The 26,219-nt window shown below is 41.8% G+C and overlaps 2 protein-coding genes across 5 annotated transcripts in view; one reads left to right on the top strand and one right to left on the bottom strand.

Moving 5' to 3' along the window:
• tnr (tenascin R (restrictin, janusin)) overlaps nucleotides 1-26,219 on the top strand; it is a 152,102-nt gene that overhangs the window by 3,217 nt on the left and 122,666 nt on the right. The window lies entirely within an intron of this gene.
• On the bottom strand, nucleotides 21,311-24,516 carry LOC122782123. Its single transcript, XM_044046339.1, has 2 exons — nucleotides 23,874-24,516; nucleotides 21,311-23,787 (listed from the first exon to the last, which is right to left on the bottom strand). The coding sequence occupies exons 1-2, from the start codon at nucleotides 24,514-24,516 to the stop codon at nucleotides 21,701-21,703; spliced, it is 2,730 nt and encodes a 909-aa protein (XP_043902274.1). The 3' UTR covers nucleotides 21,311-21,700.

The raw sequence follows: 26,219 nt of genomic DNA, 5'->3' as shown, positions 1-26,219 counted from the left end.
GTTTCCCAAAATAATTACAACATTATTAGCTTGAGTACCAGAAACACTGATGTTTTTGCTTTATTTTTTTTTGTGTAATGTCCATTGCTCTCTCTCTTTACTTTTTAGTGCCAAAAATGTCAGCAAGTAAATGAATGTTATTTTTTTTTTTACTTAAATTGCTTGATTTTAAAAAACAAACATCCTAAAAATAAATAAATACATAATTTTTTTAAATATTTTTTTTATTTTCCAAATAGACCTCATCTGGTCATTGATTATACAACACTACCACCTGTTTGGACTTCAGAATGTAAAGACTTATATCATGGGATGCGTCATTTTATGTTCCGGTGAAGGGGGTGTGATGAATAAATTAATTTGTAATTGCTGTCAATGGTTACGCTTTATGTGCATACAGTAAGGTGAAGAACACAACTATTTGTTTTACACAGTGTTTTAGGCATGTCATAAGTCATGATGCCTTAAATATCACAAAAATGGTTTGTTTAGCAATATGCATTAACCTAGACAAAATTATCGTAAGAAATAAGAGACAAAAATCTGCTAAAAGGCAGATATGAGATTAGAGCTGAAACATTTGAGTGATTAATTGATTATTAATCGATTACTAAATTAATCGACAACTATTTCATCATTTCCAGGTTTGACGAACACCGATCAACATTTTTTAAGGTTTTCTGATATATTATGGACCAAACGACAGATTAATCGATTATAAATATAATTTTTAGTTGCAGCTCTATATTAGATTTACTACTTGAAACCACAACTGTGTTTTTGGTAGTACTTCTCCCCAAGAGATATTTAAACCCCAAACTAGACATCCACAGCAAATACTGTTGCTCTCTAAACCACTGAAGCATGAAGATGAAGGAATATACAGTACCTATTATGTTAAAATCATCATGATACTTGACACTGGGTCTCACAGTCAGTCAGTCATCATCTACCGCTTTATCCTCCACCAGAGGGTCGCGGGGGGGTGCTGTGCCAATCTCAGCTACATCGAGCGATAGGCGGGGTACACCCTGGACAGTTCGCCAGTCCATCGCAGGGCCACACACAACTAGAGACAAACAACCATTCACTCTCACACTCACTCCTATGGTCAATTTAGAGTGTCCAATTCACCTAATCCCCACATTGCATGTTTTTGGACTGTGGGAGGAAGCCGGAGTACCCGGAGAGAACCCACGCACACACGGGGAGAACATGCAAACTCCATGCAGAAAGGCCCTTGTTCCAACTGGGGCTCGAACCCGGGTCTTCTCGCTGCAAGGCGAAAGTGCTAACCACTACTCCACCGTGTGGCCCCGGGTCTCACAGTGCAGCAAGAAAATAAAACCCAAAAACAAAAGATTGTTTACTGGTCGGCAAAGCCTGTCTCAACAAGACGTCGTAAATTTCACATACGTAGCGCTGTCACTGGCGGAGAATGACAGTGCTGAGAAAGAGGAAAAACAGGGATCGATAGCAGGATGTCCAAGAATGTAGCTGTCTGCCTTACCATGACCACAAAGAACATTTGTATTCCCCGACTGTTTTGATGTCGTCTGATTTAACCACTCAATTGATCATGCTGTAAAAGTGGTCAGAAGTACTTAAAAAGGACGTGTAGTGTACCGTGTATCACCGACAATTTGCACAAACATGCCAGGGGCTTGGACTTTTTTTAAGTCTCCCAGGAGCTTTGTTTTTACTGTGTTGCGCATTGTGTGAATTGGGAAATTATAAACCTGATAAGATCATAAAATGTGAAAGTTAATTGCCCACTTGAAATGTGTGTGAAATATGAGAGCGTTGGTTTCAACACAAGAAGAGGGAAATGTGAGATTAGGTCTTTGTCTGATGTATGTTTTATGTTGTTTACATTTAAATGTTTACGTTAGCTGTTCACCAAGATGTGTAACTCTGTGAGAAGGTATGCATCTAATGCACCTTAAAAAAAGTGTTTGTGTGCAGTGCAGGTCCTTCTCCGTTCCCCCCTGCATCTGTAGGGCAACAAAGTTGAACTGATTTAAACCTGATCCATATCATAACATGAAGTGCTGTGTCCACAAAATTCACCTTTTTCTTAATTTTAACCCATGGAATCTCACTAAACATTAAAAATAAGTTTGTTTGGCACTGCATTTCAAACAGACTCTAGAGTTCAGAGTTCAATTGGGTGCTAAGTTTCTCCGTTTCGATGGTCCATGGCGTGTTATGTTGAATTAAGACCTTCTGCAGCTGGCATGTGCTATACCCTTTTTTTTTTTTTAAGTGCCCGCCTTATGAATCTTGTGGGGATATGCTTGAGCAGTTTTATTTTTATACCCCATCTTCCAGTCCTCCCCAGTGTTTAGAGGAGCCGGGCAGGCCATGTTAATGATCCTCATTAGCCAAGGAGCTTGAATCCAAAATGGAATTCTTCCACTTCAACTGCTACGTAACATTTGGTGTTGTTCCCTGCTCTCTCTCAGTCTGTCTCCCTCTCTCCCTGCTTCACCTCCTTTCCGCACACCCACCTCACTTAGCGACAGCCATCCTTTCTCTCCTGCTTTCTCTCTCTCCTCCTACCTGAGTGTTTGCACTGGGAAATGGTGTGCAGAGGTCTTCCATCTCTTTCAACCTCTTCTTCAGATGTTTTGTTTTTTTTTTCAAAATATTTAATGCACAGTGCAGGTCCCAAGGTGCTGGAGAGTACCCGTGTTTGAACGCGGTGCTCGTGTGTTTGATCACAGATGTGCACATTGCTGCTTGCTTGTAAGTCCTGTGAGAAGGAAGTTTTCCTGATGACCTCTGATACAAGTTGCTTCTCCTCCCCTGCTGTGAACAAAAAGGCTTAAAGTTCAGGTGTGAGTCCCCTCCCTGCAGCCCGTGATGGCTGTTCAGATGCACAATCATGTAGGCTCAAGAGACACCTTTAGCTGAAGGGTAAATATGCTCTGGCTCTGTTTATCCAACAACTGTGCTGCATTGAGAGGCAGTGGTTGTTTGATACCTACCATAGGGATTATCTTAGTTTGCACAGTCCAGGCTATACTGCATCATTTTGATACTTATCATAATATTCTGTTTATGTAACCTTTCCTTCGGAAGGGGAAAGCACACCGGGGGAAGTACGTCCCATAAAATGTGGACTGAATATATGAATTATCCTGAACTACAGCTTCTCTGTGTTCTTTTTTTCTTATTTGCAACTTAGTGCTAGTAAAAAAAAAAAAGAGTTCTCTTTAGTTCTGTTTGAATTGTGTTCCTTGTGAGTCGGTTCAAATTTGACAACAAATCTAATTTACACATTTACTGAAGTGTCATCTATTATAGTAGCAGCTGTGTCACAAGGGAGAGACTCAAAAGCATGACTCCAAACATAACAGGTTTCAAAAGTGTCGAGTCTGTTTGCAAGAGTTTTACGCGCAAAACAAGTTGAGAGGGTGAGACGGTCTTTCATCAGTCTCTAAAGTCAAGAATCTCGAGGTAAATACACAGGAAGGCTAACACACGGCTCGTGTGCTTGTCATGTGGATCAAAGTTGAACTGCTGAACTGGAGAGATGATGAAACATGTAGTGTAGGTGCATCACAGCACGCAAGATAGTGCAGGGAAATCCTAGAATGCAGAGTGTGGCATCACAGTCAGCAATACAGACGACAGATATTTACAAAGAACATTTCATTTTAAAGAAGCTGCTTCCAGACAGATTCTCCTCCTTCTCTTCACTCCTGTCCTCCTTATTTTGTTCTTTCCACTAATCTTGTCTGACAAGGGGCAAATAATTGTGTATCACTTCAGCAGTCAAGTGGACTATTTATCACTATTAGACTTATTACTTACTTAAAAGAAATATAGGTTTTCCCTTAATTAACCTACTGAACTTACACCGTGCAAAACAAACTGCATGTATACACTTTCAGCTCAGTATATACAGTAAGTATTTCAAGATAAGTTGAGAGAAGTGTACAAAACGGTTTAAAATGGAGGTGTTTTTTATTTTGAGTATCATCATCATCATCATCGTGAACGTACAAAGTATACCTGTTTGTGTGTGAGTATGGAGAAAGAAGAGGGAACATAAATCCGGCTTTTAAGTTCAACTCAAGTCCCAAAGTCAGTTGAGACAAGTCAGTGTCCAAAGTCTTTACTAGCAAATCAGAAATCAACTTCTAAATCAGTGGATGCTGATCATTAAAACACAGTGGATATGTTTGTATGAAAAGAGTTGTTTTGTTGTTTCTTACTAGCTTCTAACTATTTTTTTAGTTCCTGGGGAAAAAAAAGAAGCCAGCTGGAGACCTTGAGATGCTTATTTTTAACTGTCGAAAAGTGAATATTGTTAAGAGTTAGTTCACTGCAATAGTAGGTGCTGTCTAAGTCTGTGTCACCACAGTAGGATATCAAGGTGCAAGTTGATGACGTAAATAAAGAATTTACCCCAATAGCTGTTGATATATGGTGGCATTTCATTGCTGCATTAAGTCATTTTTGGGGTCCGAGCACACAAGGTGGAGTTATCGTACTAATATTTATTTCTTGTACTAAGAAGGAGGAAATTTGCATCTTCTACAAATGTATTCTTCCAGTACAGTGAAATGCAGAAGTGGGAGAGAAGTTTCTGCTGTCCAATTTCTAAATGTCCTTTTTATATTCACCAAAACTGTTTCCATTGAATTTATTCACATGTACTTTTTATTGACATGCCAACTTTTCCAACCCTAAAAACTTTAACGCAGTATTTATATTCCGGTATTTCTATGCACAAATTACAAATGCGCATAAAGAAACAGTTCAATGGAAACATACCTATGGCTAGTTCTTCAGCTGCAGTGTGTGTGCTTTTCTGAGGTGGTAGGTGAATGGTGCCTACTGGTTCTATAGCAGCTAGGGGTGTTTTAGCAGACTTTTGGGGCCCTACAGTACATCAAAGTGTGCCAAAGAAAGCCAGTGGAATCGGGTTTCCAACTGCAGTGTCATCGCTGTCTCTTGCACAGAGCCAATCATAAAATGGAAGGTCGTTTTCACAAACATGTCACAACTGTGGACTAATGTAGTAAAACTCCGCTCTCAGGCATGAGGCTGCAGGCAATTATCCGGTTTGCCCACTCTGTTGCAACACCCCTGCTGATGGTAGAGAATAAAGTCCAGTTCATTGTCAATAGTTGAGATTTTGAACACCACATGGAATGAATATTTAAAGCTCGGGTACAGCTTAAACCAATAAATCCATTATTTAAATTTTCTTAATCTCACCTAGAATGCTGTTCTGTTGCTATGTGACTTTTCCTCCCACAGAGTGTGTCAGTCATTTCCACCCCCACTGACAACACAGTGTGTTTCAGTTCTTTTCTCGCTGTACTTTCATTTGGGTGATATAAAGGGATATCTCCCGGTAGCTTGCTTTCACTCCAGGATAGCGACTAAATTGACTCTTAAAAAAACAGTTTTTGAATGGAATACCGAACCAGTGTATAACAAATGAATCAAATCAACACCTTCACATACCAGGTAATTGCATGTGTGATTAAGAACTATGACAGCTCTTTGTTTCTGTGAACTTTCCATCTGTCTGCCATTTACCAGAATTATGTCATTAACTTAATATGTCCTTAGCTCTCACAAAAAGCCATTCTCATTCCTAGCACACGCTGAACAATTATATCTGCTTCAGTTGTGCCATTTGCATAATTCCACAGAATATGCATTTGCATAGATAAGTTTTTTCCACTTAATATGCAAAACAGAGCTGTTGTTGGTTAGTTTGCACAAGATATACCCAATAATTGGCAACTGATATATTTGCTTAGAATAACAGGGTGTTTGTCTCTGCTTTTAATCATTTGTATTAATGTCAATTGGTGACATAGTTACTTGAATCACCTTAAGGAGATCTGCATCAGAAATGGTAGAGAGGGTTTCTCAAAGGACAAGATCATCAGTCAATAAAAAGGTTAAATCAGGGCCAGGGTAGTGGGATGATAAAGGATGGGTTCAAAGTTTAAAATAGAGCTGTGAACTATACATAGACACTACAGAGGATATATCTCATCATAGACAAGCAGCTTAATTTGTCAAATTGTTGAATGTTAAATAGCATCACCAGCACTGATAACATCAGGCTTATCGATACTATGGCATTTCAAAATTGACACCTAGGGCCTTTTTTGCTGCTCACTCTGCTTATTCGCACAATCTGTAATCACAAAAAAATATAATATTTATTTCTGATGAACATAACAATAGAGTTAGGGAATAGAAATTTGATTCTTACAATTTGATAATTATATGCTGCTATGGCCAAAAAACCTTATCACGATTAGTTTCTAATCTGTTGATATCCATAATTGTCACTATGTACTGACAGTTAAAGATGAGTTTTTGTTTCTGAGGAAAAATTGAAAAACAAAACACTGTGAAATGTGGTTTTAAACCTCTTTATTGACAGATAACAACTAACGCTTGTCAAACAAATGACTTTTTCACAACTCTGAGGCATAGCAATTGTGTTTTGTGTGGGTTTGCATGTAAATATTTTATCAATACATAACCTTATTATTTTGATATTTAAGAAAATTATACATAAACTATATATATATATATATATATATATATATATATATATATATATATATATATATATATATATATACATACAAACATATTTTGTCATTAAATTGTTGCCCAGCCCTATCTGGATCACAAACTTAATCATATCTGCTCTAAAAATTAATGTCCTGTACCATTCCTGTAAAATTTTAAGGAAATAGGTTCCGTAGATTTTCTCTTATCTTGCTAACAATAGCTGACATGCAAACAGGCAGATAGACAAACAACAGACATAACAAAGGAACGCTAAGTTAGATTTGCTCTGATAAAAACAGGAAATCAATACAGTATCTCTTGCACAAATCATGTTTTGTTGCAACACAAAATCCAGACAATATATGCAATACAGACTTTTTTATTGATTTCTCCCAGTCGACTACTGTCTCTGGAAAATGTGGCATTTTTCAACCCAGTAAAAGAAAGTAAAAGTCAATAAGATGCCCCTCTCACCACGTTTTGTCATCAGATTTGTGATACCACCGAAATACTGTAAGTTACATGGTGCGTGCAGTTAATAATTTAATATATATTTTGTAATTTCCACTCTGACTTCTTAAAAGATGAGAGTTTTAATGAATAAAGCAATCATCATTAAGGATATGATCAGACTTTTGTGGATTCACTACTCAATGCCATAATGGTGATTATGCTTAGTTGATGAGGCTTTGTCTGTGCTCGTATGTCAAAAACACAGAGTGTAGTTGTTCCGTGACAACAGAAAGTCATCAGTTGTTTTAATTTATTGCCACGAAGAAAAACAAGCAGGCTAAGAAAGTGACATGTTGTGACTATGACTTCCTCCATCATCAGTTGTCAGGATTGTGTACGAGCACAACCCTTATGCAGATAAATGATTCATCATTCCACTTTCTGAGATGCAGAGGTGCTGCTGGGTGGGATTTTTAACTTTGAGAGATTGAGGCCAGGTTTAGTAATCTGAGCTTTGAGGCTTTTTGCTAAGCTAAGCTTTGTATTATGAGTCTTAGCTGTATATTTAACAAGCAGAAATGATGTTTTCCAAAGTGAAACTTATTTTCATTTTAATACATATAGAAAGTCAATCAACTAATGATACAAGCAGTCGGAACATGTTTTTTTTTTTTTTTTAGCCTAGGCCTGGCATTACAATGTCTAAACACATTTTTCATGTGTTTTCTTAGTGTGGACTCGGTGTTCCTTTTGCCCTCTGTGTGAAAATATAGAAATGAGACTATCATTGAAATTGGAGCCAAGATACTCACTGCTCACTAAGAAGTTAAGTGTTTTGGAGGTTGTATGTGTGGCAAAGAAATTGCTGTTTCTTGGTCAAACAGATTTTCTAGCTCAACCGCTTTGACTCGTATCATTTGCAGTGAATTCCAGATATAGTACCCTAGATGTTTATTCAGAAGTGTGTTCAATTTAATAGGTAGTCAAAGGCAGACCCATTTTTCACTCAATATGTCTTCTGGCCTATTTTATTTTTATGTTTAGTTCAGTTTTATCTTCGATGTGGTAATATTCAGCTTTCTCGTCTACGAAAATGTTTGGTCTTGTGTGAATCAAATAGAAACGTGCTAGTACACATACAGTTGTGGTATGGTACATAGAATCGTAACTAGAGTTGGGTTTCCTCGGTCCTCTGCACAAATCTCGCAGCACAATTGCAATCATGTGACACTTGACTGTGAGAGTCTCAGACAACCACAAGCCGTTGGTTCCAGTGAAGCTAACGGCTCGGCTTCATGGAGCTGAGTTTGCAGATTTGTTCTTTACTTTGCCATCTATAATGTAGAACTCGATATACTTCCATAATCTTTTAATAAGCAAAGAAGGTGTGGATGGGGTGGAGTGGCTTAAGACCGGTACCCTATGTGCGAAAAACATCATGGTCGCAATGGCCGCAAGTTCGATTCCACCCCTCGCTGACTGTACTCAATTCCATTGTAAGTCGCTTTGGATAAAAGCGTCTGCTAAATGACATGTAATGTAATGGATGCCTAGCAAGCTACGCTCATAGCACCTGGATAATTTATTACTTTAAAATATCTGCTGTTTTTCTAGGTTGAACTTGAACTGGTTGTTAATGTTTATGAGTCTGAATTATCACAAATTTTACTTTACTGTAGAGTTGCACTGTGTGGTCATATTAATAAACATGCGTTCATGTGACTACTTTGGAGGCCATTTTTTATGTAAACATTACTATTTTTGATGATGAACCAGGTTGTAGAGATTCACATTTTATACAATGTGCAGTGTTGGTGCTGTGAAAGTCTGAAATATCTCTAAATGTATCTATATTAGATCAAATTGAATTGAATCAGGACCTTGTGAAACAAGGAAATATAAAATGCTTCAAACAAAGCCGCAGCTGTCTAATAATCTCAACCATTAATCTTGATGATATTCACAGACATTTTAAGAATAATCAGCAGGCTAGACATGATAATTAACTAATTTTGTGACTAATCCTAACATTACGCACCATTACACTGTACACTCTGCTGTCTAGATCACTGAGATTTGTGACATTTGTGTCACTATTTTAGAGACAACAGTTATTTGAGCACTGTGAGAAACTGAATGACTCAGTCACAGCTATTGGGTCACAAGGCAGTAAGTACTGCTGTGCTGCTGATTAAATTCACCCAATAATTAAGCAGACATCATTGATTCCTTGCAGAGAAATGGAGGTTGTGCATGTGTGAGAAAGACTTTCTTTTAGTGCTGTGCTTCCTGTAGCCCCTGCAGCAGTGGGCCAGTCAGATATGTGTAATTTGGGAAATGAGTAGAAGTCAATTCCACTTAAGCAGACAGTGGTGGTTTGACACATTGATGTTGCATGCATTGTTGACTTCTGTCATTTTCCTCCTCTCTGACTTCCTCTGTAATTGACCGAGCGATCGAAGGGAACGAGAACGTGTGGCCTAAATTATGATTGCATGCGAGTTTAATGTGGGTTTCAAACCAAAGAAACACTGTGTAGGACTGTTGTGTGTGTATGGTGATTTTAATTACTAGTGCATGTTACTGAGAGTAAGGTTAAATGTAGGTTCATAAATGTTGTGATACAATTGATTTATGCTTGTGTGGGTTCCTGTCTGTCTCTACTAGTGTTGTGTACCTCACACCTGCGTGGGCATCACATGAAGCAACAAGCTGTTTTACTTTAAATGCCAGTGGTTATGCTACCACAGTTGACTACCAAAGCTACATCCCAAAGAATCAATTATGTAAATTAAGGAGAATTAATGCTAGCTGCATTTTTCCCCCTGGTTTGTGAAACAATATAGAATCCCTGTTATACTGGTCCTCAAACTGTGGTGAACCAAAATGGAGTCAGTTATTCTGTGTAACTGGGGTTACATGAGTGAAAGTCATACACATGTCTTGCTGTGGTTCAGTGGTTCTTGGATGGGTATGAAAGACAAGTTTAAAATTCAGTTGCAAAATTGCACGTTGGAAAAACATTCAACACTTCATATGAGTGCATCAAGTGTCTTTGGAATTGGAGGAAGCAGTTGCTCCTCCTGTTTGACAGCTCTATTCTTCTGCTTAAGAGACTTTTTTTTAATAAAAGCTTAGTGTGCTCCCCTTGCCCTTAAGCAGACTATCTTGTCTCTGATAATCCAAAATTCAAGAGGAAGGTCCCATTAGGTTGCAGTGTGCAACTTAACAGCAGTTAACAGCATTTTGTCCACACACCCAAATTAGTTTTTTTCTTGTATGGAGCAAAGCACGTAAAAAAAATAATAATTAATTCATTCATTCATTAATAAAAGAGGCTGAAAAATCTGGGCTCTGAAACACTCAGCAATTAGTTGACTATCAACATAGTATATGAATAATTTAGTAACAGATTATTAATCAATTTTTTCAATGAATTATTGTAGGATTTTCATAGTCTCGGCTTGAGCTTGGCATGATGATATGATTTGAAGTATTTACACACTCTTGGTCTTTTTTTTTTCTTTCCTCTAAGGCTTATGACTCAAAGAAATTCAACAAAAGTTGTAATAAACTGCTCCCCAGCAATGTTTCTGTGCCTTACCAGGCTGACATTTTCTGCAAGAGACCAACACGTTGCGGCAGATGCTTATGCACATTTAAAATCAAGTCGGGATAAAGAAGTGAAAAAGCTAAATCGTTTATGCGGTCTCTGTTTATTGTGTGCAAGCAGAGGCGGACAACCAAAACAAAGGCATTTAACATTTAAGTCTGCTATGTTGAAGAAAGTGAATGAATAATGCTCCCTGCTATGACAGCAAAATGATTTATACATATTTTTACATTAGCTTGAGGAAATGCAGAGTTTGTTCTCACACTAGCTCGTCTAAAGAGACGACAGTAAATATTTGATGAGTAAATTACAGTGGTAGAAGATTATTCTTTATTTTATGTAAACAATGAGGTAGATGCTTTTTCACTATTTTTCATCTATTTTGAAGTTTTCCTTCTCATTTCTCTATATTTAACAAATTGTTCAAATTTTTACTGCTCAACATTCATCTAATGGCATGTTTCAATCATGGCACAGTTCGGTTGGTTAGAGTTAGAAGAGTAAAACCCTCAGTCAGGCTTGCGTTTGACTGTGAACTTTACCTTTACTTGGTAGGCAGGTTGTGCATTGTGCCTGATGGCCGTGCAGTGATGTATGTAGTGTGATGTTGTACGCCCCACAACAGATGACAACACAACGGAGCAGCTCATTTTTTTTCTGCTCGGTTTGGGGCTGCTTGTCTCAACATGATGTCAAACTTTGTATGAGAATAGGCTATGGGCGCAAGGTAGAGACGCTTTTCTGTCGCCCAATCAACTGATTGTTGTGGGTCTAGCTCCACCTGTACCGTATCATTACTCTGGTATTCTAAGGGAAGGGTACTGAAAAATGGAATGGTTGGGGCCGCTTATTTTGGTACTATTCCTAAAGGAAATGCAAAAAACTGAGTACCACATCGAACTGTTCCACTCGGTGGAAACACGACAGTTAGGAAGGCACCCTAACTGTCAGTCCAACATCACTGTTTCTATTTCCTTCATATGTAACATCCTTCTCTCTGCATGGTACAGTACTGATTCCTATATTGTAATTAGGTGATCAAAAATCAAAATTGGTGGAAAAACAATGTTTTTCTATGACAATAAAAACCCCAAAAACATTTAGCATGAACTGGACACTTCTGGCTCCAACAAATTCTACCTAATAGGATTATTATTTAGTTAATCCCAAGTAGTAGTACAGCCTTACTTATGAGTGCAGTTTAGCTCAGGAGGCAATGTGCGTCATCGTCTAACCAATGGTTTGATTCTAAGTACAAATTCCCTTTGAGCACTGTCATAGATTGGTTGGATGGATTTTAAGGGCATTCTCTCGGGTGACAATTTTTTTTTTTGTTGAACAATTAAGACACAAATGTTTCTTGTTTAACACCAGACTGTTAAACTAGAGAGAGCACAGACAATGATCTCATTCACTTATTCAGTCTGTCTGATGCTCGCTCTTCCTCTGATTTTTTCACCCTCTTTGTCGCACTTTGCAGTCAATTTTCAAGGCCTTTTTTTGTGCTTGCTGAAACTGGCAAATAGCATTGTTCCAATCAAGCGTGTTGGACACAGATCAAAACAGCTCGTTGAAAGGTCACTGGCTTTGTAGACGATTTGTATGAAAATTAAAGCTGAAGTAGTATTTGTACCTAATTATAAACTTAATAATTGACCCTGATCATTTCAGAATTAATATTTACACTTTATGGTTTGACCCATTTTGTAGTTAACATGTTAAAACAATGCACAAACCAATAATACGCCATCTGTGTAATTTGTATTAAGATACCTAAATATTAAACATGCTATGTACAGATAAGGGTTTAGGGTTTAGGATGTGATGTGCAGTTTCTGGTTTTAACCTGAGATTTAAAGTGGACCTTTCAATTCAATGTTTAAGTACTGTGATTGATTATATTACATTACATTACATTACATGTCATTTAGCAGACGCTTTTATCCAAAGCGACTTACAATGGAATTGAGTATAATCAGCCAGGGGTGGAGTCGAACTTGCGACCATGATATCTTTCGCACACAGAGTACCGGTCTTAACCACTGAGCCACTCGACCCCTATATAGAAGACAAAACTTATACTTTAAAAAAAAATAACCTTTGGCCTTGATCTGTTGGGGGTAATGTAACAACTAGCAATTGATGTCAAAAATTGGTTTATACCGCTCCAAGTATTTTCACATATGATGTAAGGAGCATGCCCTCTTCTATTATAAAAGTAATATATTTTCTTATTTTTCGTGGACCACAATGTAGTTTTCATTTCGAGTGTCTTTCTTCTCTTGTAACACATGACCGATGATATTTCGTACACCTAGCGCCCACTTTTCAAAAGCCACTGACTGACCTTTATTGAAAGAAATGCTCATTTTACCATGCATCAAATCAAATCCTGGTGCCAAGTCAGACGTCTGGTGGAAGAATTTTATAAAGTACCAAAAGAAAAAGGCAAGAAAACGTAACAAAAATTGAATTTAACCTGTTACCTTCAGATGTTTTTGTGGTGAAGGTTCTTGCTGTCACTGAATAACTGTCCATATTTATGGGATAAGTGCAGTTAATTGTGATGACTGTTAACTGCATTCATGGCTTTGAATGCGGTTAACCTGATTTGCCGTGCCTGCCCAGAGATGCTCCGAGTCTTGATTTGGATCTCTTATAGTGAGCCGTCTCCTGTGAAGGCAGAAAATAACTAGCTCTGCCACTTTTCCCTCCTTCCATCTACATCTGTCCTAAGTTTTAGATGTTTTTTATTGTACGTTAATGGGAGATCGAATTGAAATGTGTGGTGCACACAAAATCGAAACAACAAAAAGTGATGCCATTGTAACTTGACAACAAAAGCACTGAATAGTGGGATAGGGAAATATTCCATCTTAGACAATGAGACAAGGTGGTTAATTACCCAGTTCATTTCTAATTAGCAACATGAGCAGTGCAGGGAATGTGGCGGAATAGGGAGGGTTGCTGTCATTAGCTGGATGGATTCTCTGTTTTGCCATGTGTTGCTGCTGAGATAGGCCCTGTGCCTGGAGATGGGGCAGCTTTTGCATCCAGCGGCCGCATCAATGGTCATTCAGAGGGAAGTAATGACAGACAAAAAAGCTAAATAAAAATGTTTTTGGCACAGAAAAGAGCTATTCAATGTGAGGGATGAACAGCAGGCCAAATGAGATGGAAAAAACGTGAATGAGAAGGATTACCTGAAATCTTATAGTATAACCTAAAGTAAACATTCCCTGCTCTGTCATGTAGGTATTAGATAACGTGCAACTATTTATTGCATATTTTCAGTTGGATCAGTTTAATTTAATTTCAAGTGCATATTTCCTACAAATATCCCTATCTTATTCATGCACATCATGCTGGAATACCCCATAAATATGTTTTGCAAAGTGGACCAAAAATTCCAGAATTTCAGAACCTGGCTTCCCGTTTGACAGTGCACACTACTCCAGTCGGCTGCCACAGGCATGTGTAAGATGAGAGCATGGAAGCAGGAAGCCATGAAACAAATTGGATAAATGTTTTTTTTTCTGAAGGAACGTTTAAATGGGATGCAGAAATCTTATTGAGCCAGTCATGCTTGAAATTGGATGAAATCCCACATTAACAGGATATGAGAGATTCAACATTCACCTTTTGTTAACTCCTCTTTCCCTGTCATTGTCCCCCATACAGGACTTGCATATAGGACCAATTTTTAGAGGGTTTAGATCATACATAACATACCCTGGTTGTGCAAACATTCACAAGTGCATGCCAAAGGATTAAACGGTTTAGTCCTCAGGCACAAATGAATCTTCAAGGCCATGGCTGTATATAGACAAATTAAATAAAATGTAGTTGTGTTTGAGTGAGTGTATTATGTTCAGCCCAACAATCCCAAGTATCTACGTGTTTCAGAATTGTATTATATTGTATTTCTTTCTTTAAACCCCCTTTCAGTACTCAGTATTGGAGTATTGTGTTTGACTTCCTCTTCAGGGACTTCAGGGACACAATATTTCTTTCCTCTGATTGATGCAACATAGCCATGTGTAGCACTCCACAGGAGATTATGCATTTAAATGATCTCTTGTGATGAATAATTTGGTCTAAGGCCAAGGTCAACATGTTTTTTTCTTGCCTCATGAACAGGATCTCTCCGAAATGATTTAAGAACATTTCTTCAATTTCAGTACAAACCTTCACTTAGACTTTAAGGTCCAGTATGGAGGAATTAGTGACATCTAAAGGTGAGACTCTTCCACTCACCCCTCCTATTCCCACTAATGGTACACAAGTATAGGGTCTTTGTATTCCAGAAAGGATGTTCTTCTCTGTTTGCATAGTAATGCAAAATGTACTCTGGCCATTTGGACGCTCAGGCTGCTGTAGAAAATGTGGTGGCACAAGATGGCGGCCTCTGCAAAGCAAGGATCCTGCTTTGATATAAAAAGCCTATTCTAAGGCTATGAAAACCATTACATTTTTAAATGTTGCACACTGGACTTTTAAGGAGATTTGATTTGAATTGTGTAGATGACTTTGAACTCAAAACTTTGTATTTATATTTTTTCACAACTGTTAAAGGTCTGGACAGATATGGATGGAAACTGCAGCTTAACAATTACCAATTGTTTTAATTAGTGTTGGCATTGATTTCCTTCTTCCTTTGTGCCATTTGGCTGTTATAGCCAGTGTTGTTCAAAGTGGCAGCATCTGTCCTCATTCTCTCTCTCTCTCTCTCTCTCTCTCTCTCTCTCTCTCTCTCTCTCTCTCTCTCTCTCTCTCTCTCACACACCCATTGTTCTCTCTGAGTTTTTAACTCCTTGCCATCCCGTCTCTCCTCACTGTTCGTTTTGTGCCCAGAAAGGCAGGCAGGCTCATCCGACTTCCATCCAAAAACTTGAGATGCCTCGTCCAGACAACTGAATGTGTTTGGTTCCACTTTGGCAGAGACCGATTGCATCATTCACTGCTTGTGTGTTCATATTTTATGGCTTTGTCTGACCAATGTCAGTGTGGGACAATAGAGACCTGGGTCTGTAAGGGCTGTAAGGTTCACACGGTTCGCTCCTCCCTGCCTGAATGTTTTCCTGTTGCCATGCTTGATTCTCTCTTTCCCTTGTTCTGCGCCTTTCTTTCTCAGACACCCACACTGTCTTCCCTGCCAGAGATGTGTCCAGAACTGTCTAGTGCCAGACATAATGCAAAGCCCGACAAGAACTCCCTGTTCACTGTCCCATATCAGTCAGTTACTGTCCTCTCTCTCTCTCTCTCTCACACACACACACACACACACACACATACACACACACACACACACACACACACACACACACACACACACAGTGTGGTGAATGTGTGTGGGTTGGTGTCAGCCCTGACTATGTTAACTAACAAATCATCAGTGTCCTAATTTCTGTGTTGCTTAGAGGCTTGTTTCCAGTCTATAGACAGATTTGACAGTGATCAATAAGCTGCTGTGTGTGTGTCTGTGAATGTGCAGCTGACAGTGTTTCCATGCTTACGTGTGTGTGTGTCTGAGGTTGTTTGTGGATCATTAGGTGCCTCTGGGGATGGCACTGTTCGGTTTTCATTTGGCACACATCAGGGAACAGGGCAGTCATGCCATTGAAACAACCAAGTCTTCACACTGATATATAATCAAAGTGTGCTGGAAAGCTGGATAGCATGTATGACATTGCATGGCAGCCTACTGAAGCAGGTTGACAGGTTTTCTTTGTGCCCCCCCCAGAGCCTTCAAGTTGTGATGTATCATTAATTAGCACACTTATTTCATTGAGAGCCTTATTGAGCTGGATTCCAACCGGATTCAGGGAGGGACATTTTTTTGTGAGTCACTTGGTAAATGTTGATGAGTCCCATAAAGTTGGCCAGACTGAATTGTCATGGAACATCAATCTAAAGCTAATGTCAAACGTGAATAGAAATACAGTGGTGGTCACTAGATTAGTTTGGAACAAGAGAGCCAAATGCAGAACAGAGCCAAAAGCTCAACATGAGTTAAGTTTAAATTAGCCACAAAATAACATACTTTTGGAACTCCTAAAAAAACAACAACACAATAGCACGGCACTGGTTCTCTAAAACCTGGAGCATAATCCTAATTAATGTCAGTGGTAAAACCAGTGTGCCGCCAATGTCTGTTAATGTCTGCTGTGGAAACTGTGGAAACTGCTGTGATGTGGTGTGACATTTTGAGATTTGGTCCAATTCAGCAACTATGAACAAATATATGCAAACATGTCTTCATACAGTATTTGACCTTTATAATAGACTTTGATGGAAAACAATTAATCAGCAGTGGAGAGGAGAAGACATGATTGGAGATTCAACTCTGAGACGTAAAACTGTGTGTACTGTGTGAAGTGCAGAGAAAATCAAATATAGGGAAAAAAACAACCCAATCACTGGGTTTTGGTTTGGCAGCCCCTTCCCCAGGCAGACATGCATGGGCAGATGGCTGTCTGACAGCCACTGGCTTTCTCTCCAACAAAGTGTGTGACCCATATCAACTCTGCACTACTCCGCTGGGAGTGGGATTAAATCGGATTAGCTGAACCTAAAACACCAGTTTCTTCTTGAGAAAAAGTGTCACTGTTATTGACACATCCCTAACCATCCCCAGGCTCATGGCACACACTTTGCATATCCCACGAGATGGAGAAGACTCTGCTGTCCTGGTTGTCATTGGCGGACGGGGATTGATTTACTGTTTTTGTGCCTGACAAACACAGTTTCATCCATCTACATTTTCCACGAAAGTGTTCCTTTCATTCTGCTGTCCAAACACACTGAAAGTCATCAGTTTGTACCAGATGCAGCTGTTGTGAAATGGAATACAGTCTAAAAATATCTGGTAATTATGTTGATTAAAAAAAGGAAAATGTACCAACACAGTTATATAGTAAAATACATATTAAATCTGAGTCGGAGATTAATAATAAAAAAGAAGAGCCATAGCCTCTTATACACTTTTAGCATTCATTTCATTATGCATATTTCTGCTAATCCACTTTACGCTTTTCAATTATTCAAGTTGAATAAATCCCTAAATGTTTTTCTTGATTCATTATTCATGGTTGTTGGCATTTAGTGAATTAATTTGTATGTGGGTATAGATTTATGCCATTAGAAGAAATTGTATAATTTTTGTTTATGGTGATTGTGGTCTTGGACATAGGAGGGCGACATATATTGTGCTAAAAAGCTAAATATGCACATGTGTCCGTATTATTACAGTTAGAGTAGTTTTGCACAATGAACTGTATGTTTCAACTCGTTTTATGTTATGCGGTCAACCTTTTGCAGAGAACTAGAGGTCAGTATGATGACATAAGTTCAGTTTCAGTACGTTCATGTGCTCATGCACATTGTGTTGAAGATTGTGTGCCTGTGTGTGCGCGCTTGAGACATACCTAATCAGACGAGAAACAAGCAAGAGAAATCGATGAAAGGAGAACATTTCCAAAGATGAAAAACTGTTCAAGGGTGAATATGAAGACAAGGAGACAGAGCTACAAATGTCAGGACCTGTGGGAAGAGGAGAGAGAAGCAGAGAGGCAAGACTTGCTGACCCTGGTCAGAACCGTATTGATAGTGTTGTCATGGTAACATGTATGTGTCAGACTCCGGTTGAATGGCACTCGATTTGAGAATTGTGTGTGTGTGTGACAGTCTGGCCTTGTTTAGACTGCAGCCCAAATCAGATTTGTAAGCGTATCCGATCCGAAACTGATCTTCCTGACCATCTGTTCGCATTGTATATTGCAAGTGATCAGATCTGATCTGGCTGTGTCCATATTGACATTGTCTTTCACATGGATTTGTACAGTTACAGAAAAACAACAAAACGGACGACAGAAATCTGTGCCTGTTGGTTATGTGGAGCCGCGACTTTCTTCCTCGCACAGTGGTGTGTGGCATGTGGTGCAGGCAGACCAGCGGTGCCTGGTGGAATCGCATGGTGTGGATGTTTGATGACACAATGTGGCACTCAAATTACCAAATGCCAGAGAAGACATAATCCTGTTTTTTTAAACCATTGTCTTCCACTGTGTCGATCGTTTAACGCACCTCCAATTTACTTCCATCTCTAAGGATCTATGTCATTTTTGTTCTCGTCATTTGAGTCGCGCTTTGACGCAAAAGACATTCAAAACCACCTCTGTATGTGGTTTGAATCAACTTTGGGAAAATCGGATTTCAAGTGTATTTTAGCTGTCCAGCCTGCCAAAAAAAATCGAACTAGATCCAATCTGGATATGCTTAAAAATCTGCTTTGGGCTGCAGCCTAAAAAAGGCCCATGAAGATCAGCCTTCACCATTATGAGCAACAGTGTTTGGAGCTCAGAACCTACATAAACACATGCAGAGTTCAACCAAGTGGATGAACCTATAGCTGAACCTGCAGCTGTAGGTGAGGAAAAACAGAGACCTTCCTTTTTGTCATGCTTCAGTGAGAAGCGACACAGATTTAGTCAAAAACAAACAACCAAGAAAATCCTTATGATATACAGTGTGTATTGGCACCGTAGGAACTCCTGAGTCTTTGCAGATTTTGGAAAATTCAATATCAACCACAATTTTTTATTTATCGGTTTATTTTTGTTGCACTTGAATCACCTGTTTCACAATCCCCTACACTGTATGCAATGGACATTAAGCACTATTCATGTTACTCACTCCACCTGTGCTGGTTAAAATATTTTATCTTGGGCAAAACATTTGCAAAAACTCACAGAAAGTGTATGCAAAGATAGCCCATTCTCCTCTCCTTGGTTGTTGCTGTACATTTACCCCTTAAGACGGACGGGGGTGTCAAACATATGGCCCGGGGGCAAGAACCGGCCCGCCAGCTCCCCATGTTCAATAACATGCGTTCTACACTGTCTAATTCAATGTGTTGCATCAACACTCTTGGTGCCTCCCTCTTCCTGCTTCTCCCTCTCTCTTCCTGCTTCTGCCTCTCTCTGTCTTCCTTTCTGCCTTTCTGTCTTTTCTCTGGCTGAAGTTGGGAAGAGACTGCAACTACCCACTTTTGTTGTTAGTGCAGGGTTGAGGGTCAAGACAAATCATGCTGCCCAGTTTTTGTAAGCCAGAGCGCAAGGGGAGGGTTAAGTGGAGAGGCTGAGGCTCAGTGAGAGACTGGAGAGTCGATTGCAGCTCAGCGGCAATGATCGAATTTATAGAAAATCATCAAGAGGATAATCACAATTTGGGTAAAGCTATGTCAATTTAAAACTTGAGAGAGAACTATACACTTCAGCTTTGGAATATGCACTCAGACAAGTGCTGATATGCGGGCAGTATTTGCATTAGTGAGTTGACCTTGATAATAAAGCAACAAAGGTCATTGATCCAAATCTATATTAACGACATGTGTGGTTTTGAATGTTAAGCATAACTTCATGTTTTAATACATCATGAGCATTCTGTTAAGCTAAAAACTTTTTGCATAATTTGTGAAGAAAGTCATTTTTATTTGATGAAGATGAAGAGTAGTATATTCACTAATGGTTAGTCTTTTATCTAATATTGCGAACTTCCCCACACATATAGATAGAATTATAATTTTCTGTACTTATTAGATGTATTTATCTGTATTAATGTATATTTAAATATGCATTTCTGAATAATTTTGCTTAGTAAAACAGTTGTTGCTCGAAACAGCTGCTTGTCCTCTGAAGTCAGGGTATAGAGAAATTCAGATGTCAGTGTGATACACAGATATTAACCTGGCTAACCTGGGGAAACATGGCGTGTTGGCCTTCCACCAGTCAATAGGATTTACATCCAGAGGAAAGTTTGTCACAGAGGAAATTTTCTTTTCACCGATTCAGTGCTGTTAGATGAATTTGAAAAGTAATTGACAAGCAGCCGCATCATTGCTTTGGCTGCACTGTTCCCTGTCTGAGTTGTGGCACTATGTCACAGTGTAGTGCTTTCCACACACTCTGCTGTTTCCTGCTTTGTCTTTGATGGTTTATGCATCAGGTAACTGGAGTGGAGCCATTTATCATTTCTGGTAACTTATGCTTCAAAACGTGAACCCGGGTCCATTCAGGCTGCTGAAGAAACATTGTCCGTCCATAACGCAACTCCCTTATCTAAGTTACATATACAAAGCTTATTTGTAGGATATGTAAGTTGTATGTGTTACACATTTATACAACCACACTTAAGAGTAGAACATGAAAGAAATCATCATAATAAAGTGTTACACACTTGACTATAGGTATAGTTATTTACCTATATATCCTGTTCTTTGTAAGCATCGTTAATTTGCACATCACAATGGGTCCAGCATCACATCCAGTGTTATTGCATTAGTTGCAGGTGTGATGTTTGTTTTGATGTGCTAAAATTGTGATCATAATCATCAAAGAAAAACTGAGAAACCAAGACACTAGATATGGAATATGATTGATGCTGTTTAGATAAATATGGAATATAATTGTTTCATCTCCAGCCTAGTTTATGATGGTGTTTACCATGCATAACACATGTAATAAAAGACAATTTATTCCAACAGTTTTAGGAAAAAGATCTAAAAGTACTGCTGAGGGCTGCCGTAGATGAGCTGGTTTCCTGTATGGATGTGTGCTGTCTCTTTATGACTGCTTGGTAGATGGTGGCAACCTCTCGTGAAAAATGGTGGCTTTCAAAACGAAGGGTTACTCAACGTAACCCCGGTTCTTTGATAACAGAGTGAGGTGTTTCACTATGGGATATCGCCTTGGCATGACCAACCAGGGAAGCTCCAATGGCACCACGTCTGTCAGTGACAGACAGGTCGAGCTGTGCTGGGGCACCGCCCCCTTCATACTATCACAGCCGACCCGCCCCTCAAAATCATTCAAGACCGGTTTCTTTCCGTGCCTAATGCAAGAAGGGGCGTGTGGTGAAACACCTCACTCTGTTATCAAAGAACCGGGGTTACGTTGAGTAACCCTTCGTTCTTTTTCTAACTTCGTTCGGTGTTTCACTATGGGAGATATAGACCACTCCCGGATTGCATATGACTCCCGAAGCCTAACTACCACAAAAGGTTGAGTGACAACATCACTCCAACCCCGGAGCACCGGCACCGAGCACCACTTGGGCCAAAGAAGGACCAGAGACATCTAGCCTGTAAAACTTGACAAAGGTGTGAGGCGTAGCCCAGCTCGCCGCAGCACAAATATCCTGAACAGACACCCCTCTAAACAGAGCCCAGGAAGCAGCTATACTCCTGGTGGAATGAGCACGCAAACCCTGGGGCGGCAGCAAACCTTTGCAACTGTACGCCACAGAAATGGCCTCCACAATCCAGTGAGACAGCCTCTGGCGGGACAATGGCTTGCCCTTATGGGTAGTGGACCAGGAAACAAACAGCTGGTCAGTACGCCTGAAATCTGCCGTCCTACTCACGTAGGACTGCAGAGCCCTCACCGGACACAAAGTGTTAAGCCTCTGCTCCTCCGTCGAGGAGAATGGAGGCGGGTGAAAAGCCAGCAACTCTACTGTGGGACACCTGTAAGCCGACTCCACCACCTTAGGCACAAAAGCCGGATTGGGCCGCAAGCAAACCTTGGAGAGTCCCGGACCGAACTGTAGACAGGAAGGGCGGATAGACAACGCCTGAAGGTCGCTCACGCGCTTCGCCGTAGACAAAGCCAAAAGCAGAACCGTTTTCAGAGACACAAACTTCATCCCCACAGCCTCCAAAGGCTCAAAGGGATGCTGAGAAAGGGCATCCAGCACCACCAGAAGGTCCCACAGTGGAACCAGGTGCCTAGAAACTGGGAGCTTTCGACGTGCACCTTTCATAAAGCGACAAACCAGGGGGTGCTGTCCCACCGGTTTATCACCAAAACCCACGTGACATGCTGAGATGGCAGCGAGGTACACTTTTACTGTGGAAAAAGCTCTTCCTTTATCCACCAGCTCCTGTAGAAAACACAACAGGTCCACAACTGAACACTGAAAAGGGACTGTGAGTCTAGACTCACACCATTCCTCGAAAACCCGCCATTTACAGCCGTACAAAGCACGGGTGGAGGAAGCCCTTGCACTCTGAATGGTGTCTATAACCTGCGGAGGCAGTCCTGCTGCGTCCAAATTAAACCTCTCACGGGCCAGGCCCAGAGCGCCACGCGGTCTGGGTGGGGGTGGTAAATCTCCCCGCGTGCCTGGGACAGGAGGTCTCTGCGTATGGGCAGAGGCCAGGGGTCGCCCGCCAACATCTGAACTATTTCCGCCACCCAGTGTTTGGACGGCCATCTTGGCGCCACCAGTATGAGAGACAGATTCTGCTCCCTCACCCTGGCCAGGGTGGGGGAAATCAGACTGAGGGGAGGGAATGCGTAGAGCAGCACGTTTGGCCAAGGGTGAGCCAGAGCATCCACACCGAGAGGTGCAGTGATGTCCGACAGGGAGAAAAACAGCGGACAGCGGGCGTTTTCCTGCGAGGCGAAGAGATCTACGGCGGCTCGGCCGTATCTCTTCCAAATCTGGTCCACAACCTGCGGGTGCAGAGACCATTCCCCGTACAGAGGATTCCCACGAGACATCAAGTCCGCCCCTCTGTTCAGAACTCCCGGCACATGTGTCGCCCTGAGTGAGAGGAGCCTGGTGCTGCTCCACAGTATCATCTCCCGAGCCAACTTGTGTAACCGTAGTGAGCGAGTGCCTCCCTGACGGTTGACATAGGCTACCACAGTGGAGTTGTCTGTTTTCACCAGAACATGACGGCCTCGGAGAAATTGCAGGAAGTGTTTCAGCGCTAGAAACACTGCCCAGAGCTCCAAAACATTTATGTGAATCTGGGCCATTTCTGGACCCCAGGAGCCATTCACCGCTCTGCCTGACATCGTTGCTCCCCACCCTGACAGGGAAGCGTCCGTTGTCATGGTAACCCTGGACGTCACCGTCCCCAGCGGGACCCCCGTGGTGAACGCCCCTGCGTTCCTCCACTGACGGAGAGACTTCACACAGGTCCGAGTCACTTTCACTCTGCGGTTGAGGTGACGGCGCGGGCACAGGTGCAAAGCTGCAACCCACCGCTGAAAATCTCTCATCATCAACAGACCTAAATGCACTACAGCTATCACTGATGCCATCAGGCCGAGCAGACGTAGGCATAGTCGAAACGACACGACTCTCCCCATCTGAAAGAGGGAGAGACACTGTGTGAGAGATTTTATTCTCCCGTCTGATAGCGTGACGCGATATGACAGGGAGTTTATTTTCAGACCCAGATACTCCGCACACTGTACGGGCTCTATCTGACTTTTCGTCCAGTTTATACTGAACCCAAGATCCCTGAGATGATTTATCACCACAGCAGAATCCATGACCGCCTGCTCGTGCGAGCCAGCGCATATCAGATAATCGTCTATGTACGAAAAAATTCTGATGCCTTTGCTCCGTAATGGAGACAGAGCCCCCTCCACACACTTGCTGAATACCCTCGGAGCTAACGACAGCCCGAATGGGACAGTTTGATACTCGTAGGTTTTGCCTTGGAAAGCGAACCTGAGATATTTTCTGTGTGCAGGGTGAATGGCGATGTGAAAATACGCGTCCGAGAGGTCGATCGTTACAAACCAATCTCTCTGACGGATAGAGCGACAGAGCACTTTGTGTGTCAACATCCTGAATGTGTATTTCCGTAGGTGTTTGTTTAGCACACGGAGATCTAGGATGGGGCGAAGGGCTGTGCTTGCCTTCTTGGGAATGAGGAAGTACCGGGAGTAGAAACCCTGTTGTGACTCCGCGGCCGTGACAGCTCTGATAGCTCGTTTGCTCAGTAAAGACGTTATTTCGTCTTCCAAAACCCGTGCAGCGTCCCCCTTGGCCACTGAAACTAACACACCGTTGAACCTGGGTGGTTTCATGGCAAATTGAAGTCTGTATCCGTGAGATACAGTGGATAGAATCCATGGGTGAACTGCGCATGCGCGCCACCTGTCCGCTCTGACAGAGAGAGGTCCTGTGTCGAGCTGTGGTGACGTCACCCCCACGACTCGGTGAGAATCGTGTCTCGCCAGTGGAGCGTGAGCTCCCTCTGGTGGCGAGGGGGGTGCATGACATTGATTTATTTTTGTGTTTTTTATTTTGCATCTCGCCCTTGGCTTTGTGCCTGGCTGCGAAAATGCTGTTTTTATTTGCAACAGGTTTGGACAGGGTGGAAGTGTTTGGTGACACATTAACTTGGAGAACCCCTGTGTCTTCTCCCCGTGGGCCTGCCACATGGGAGACTGAACAAGGAGCCCTGGAGAACAAACAACAGCCAGGGTTCCTGAACCACACATGACGGGGTCCTGGTGGTCCCCCTCCATGACTCTTAACTTGACCGGAGGGGGAGATGGAGAAGCTGGGGTTGTTAGGACGCCCGCTTCTTCTTTCCGTCAGTGGGGTGAGACGGGCGGTTCTTTGCTGCGACCGCTGCAAAGGAGTGTTTGCCCCACGGTCTCTGGGCGTCAGACCTGGGCTGCTGGTTGCCCTGCTGACCAGTCTGCCTCTGAGGGCGGGCACTGCTCTGACGTCTCCTCACTGCGGCAGCTGAGGCTGCAAAGGTGGGCTTGGCGGCCTGAGGGGGGCGAGGGGCTTGTCTCCTGGGCAGACAGAGATCAAAGGCTTCTCCCTCCTGCTTTCTGAGGGTGCTGGTTTCCCTCATCCTCTCCAGAGCTGGGCCAAACAGACCTTTGGTGGGGTCGTATGCGGCATCCATCACATCCGCCTTCTGTGCATCACTCAGGCTCGAGTGGTTCAGCCACAGGGCCCTCTCTCCTGAGACAGCGAGGCCCATAACTCGGCCACTGCCCTGCACTGCTCCCCGTGAGGAGCGCAGGATGAGATCATTCACCACACAGATCTCGTCCCAAAGAGCTGGGTTTGGTGCTCCAGAGTCCAATTGGCGGCCCATCTCCTCCAAAATCTCAGCCAGGTACGCAGACAGCAGTGTAACTGCATTCAGAGAACAGACTGACTGAGCTGCATATTTATACATCCTCTGGAAGATGGAAGATGTGACGCGTTCCATCTTACTAGGCAGAGCGATGTTAGAGGAGGCCGAGACAGAGCGGCGATCAGGGTGAAGGTGGTGGGCTACTGAAGACTCCACCACTGGGGGTTCGGACAGCCCCAGTTCCTTCATCCCATGGATCTCCAGTTTAGAACATCCTTTGGTGGGGAGCTTGTTCTTAAAGGGACAGGACCAAAAACGGCTCATTTCCCTCATGCACGCAGGCACGGCTGGAAGGAGCTGTTTGGCTGGTGGTTGAGCTGGTGGAAGTCTCTTACCATCATAAAGGTCCCTCTCAGTGCCACCTGCGTCCTGAACTGCAGGCCACTGTATGCCCAGCTTAGAAGCAGCTCGTTTACAGACCTCGTAAAGGCTGCTGTCAGCTGGAGGAGCGACATCAGATGCACTGGAGGGGCGAGAAGGCACTGGAAAAGTGGCATCGTCCTCGTCCTCCTCCATATCATCCAAGTTGAGAATGTCTGAGTTGGCATAGCCCTCAGCATCCTCCTCTGGCTCTACGCCAGGGAGCTCCTCAAAGAGTGGCGGCATGTCTGTGTATTCCTCCTCCATCAT

The sequence above is a fragment of the Solea senegalensis genome, linkage group LG1, assembly GCF_019176455.1.
Source record: "Solea senegalensis isolate Sse05_10M linkage group LG1, IFAPA_SoseM_1, whole genome shotgun sequence".
Classification (NCBI taxonomy): domain Eukaryota; kingdom Metazoa; phylum Chordata; class Actinopteri; order Pleuronectiformes; family Soleidae; genus Solea; species Solea senegalensis.
Note: the sequence above shows the minus strand (reverse complement) of the source record. Positions and strands in the feature narration are given on the sequence as shown.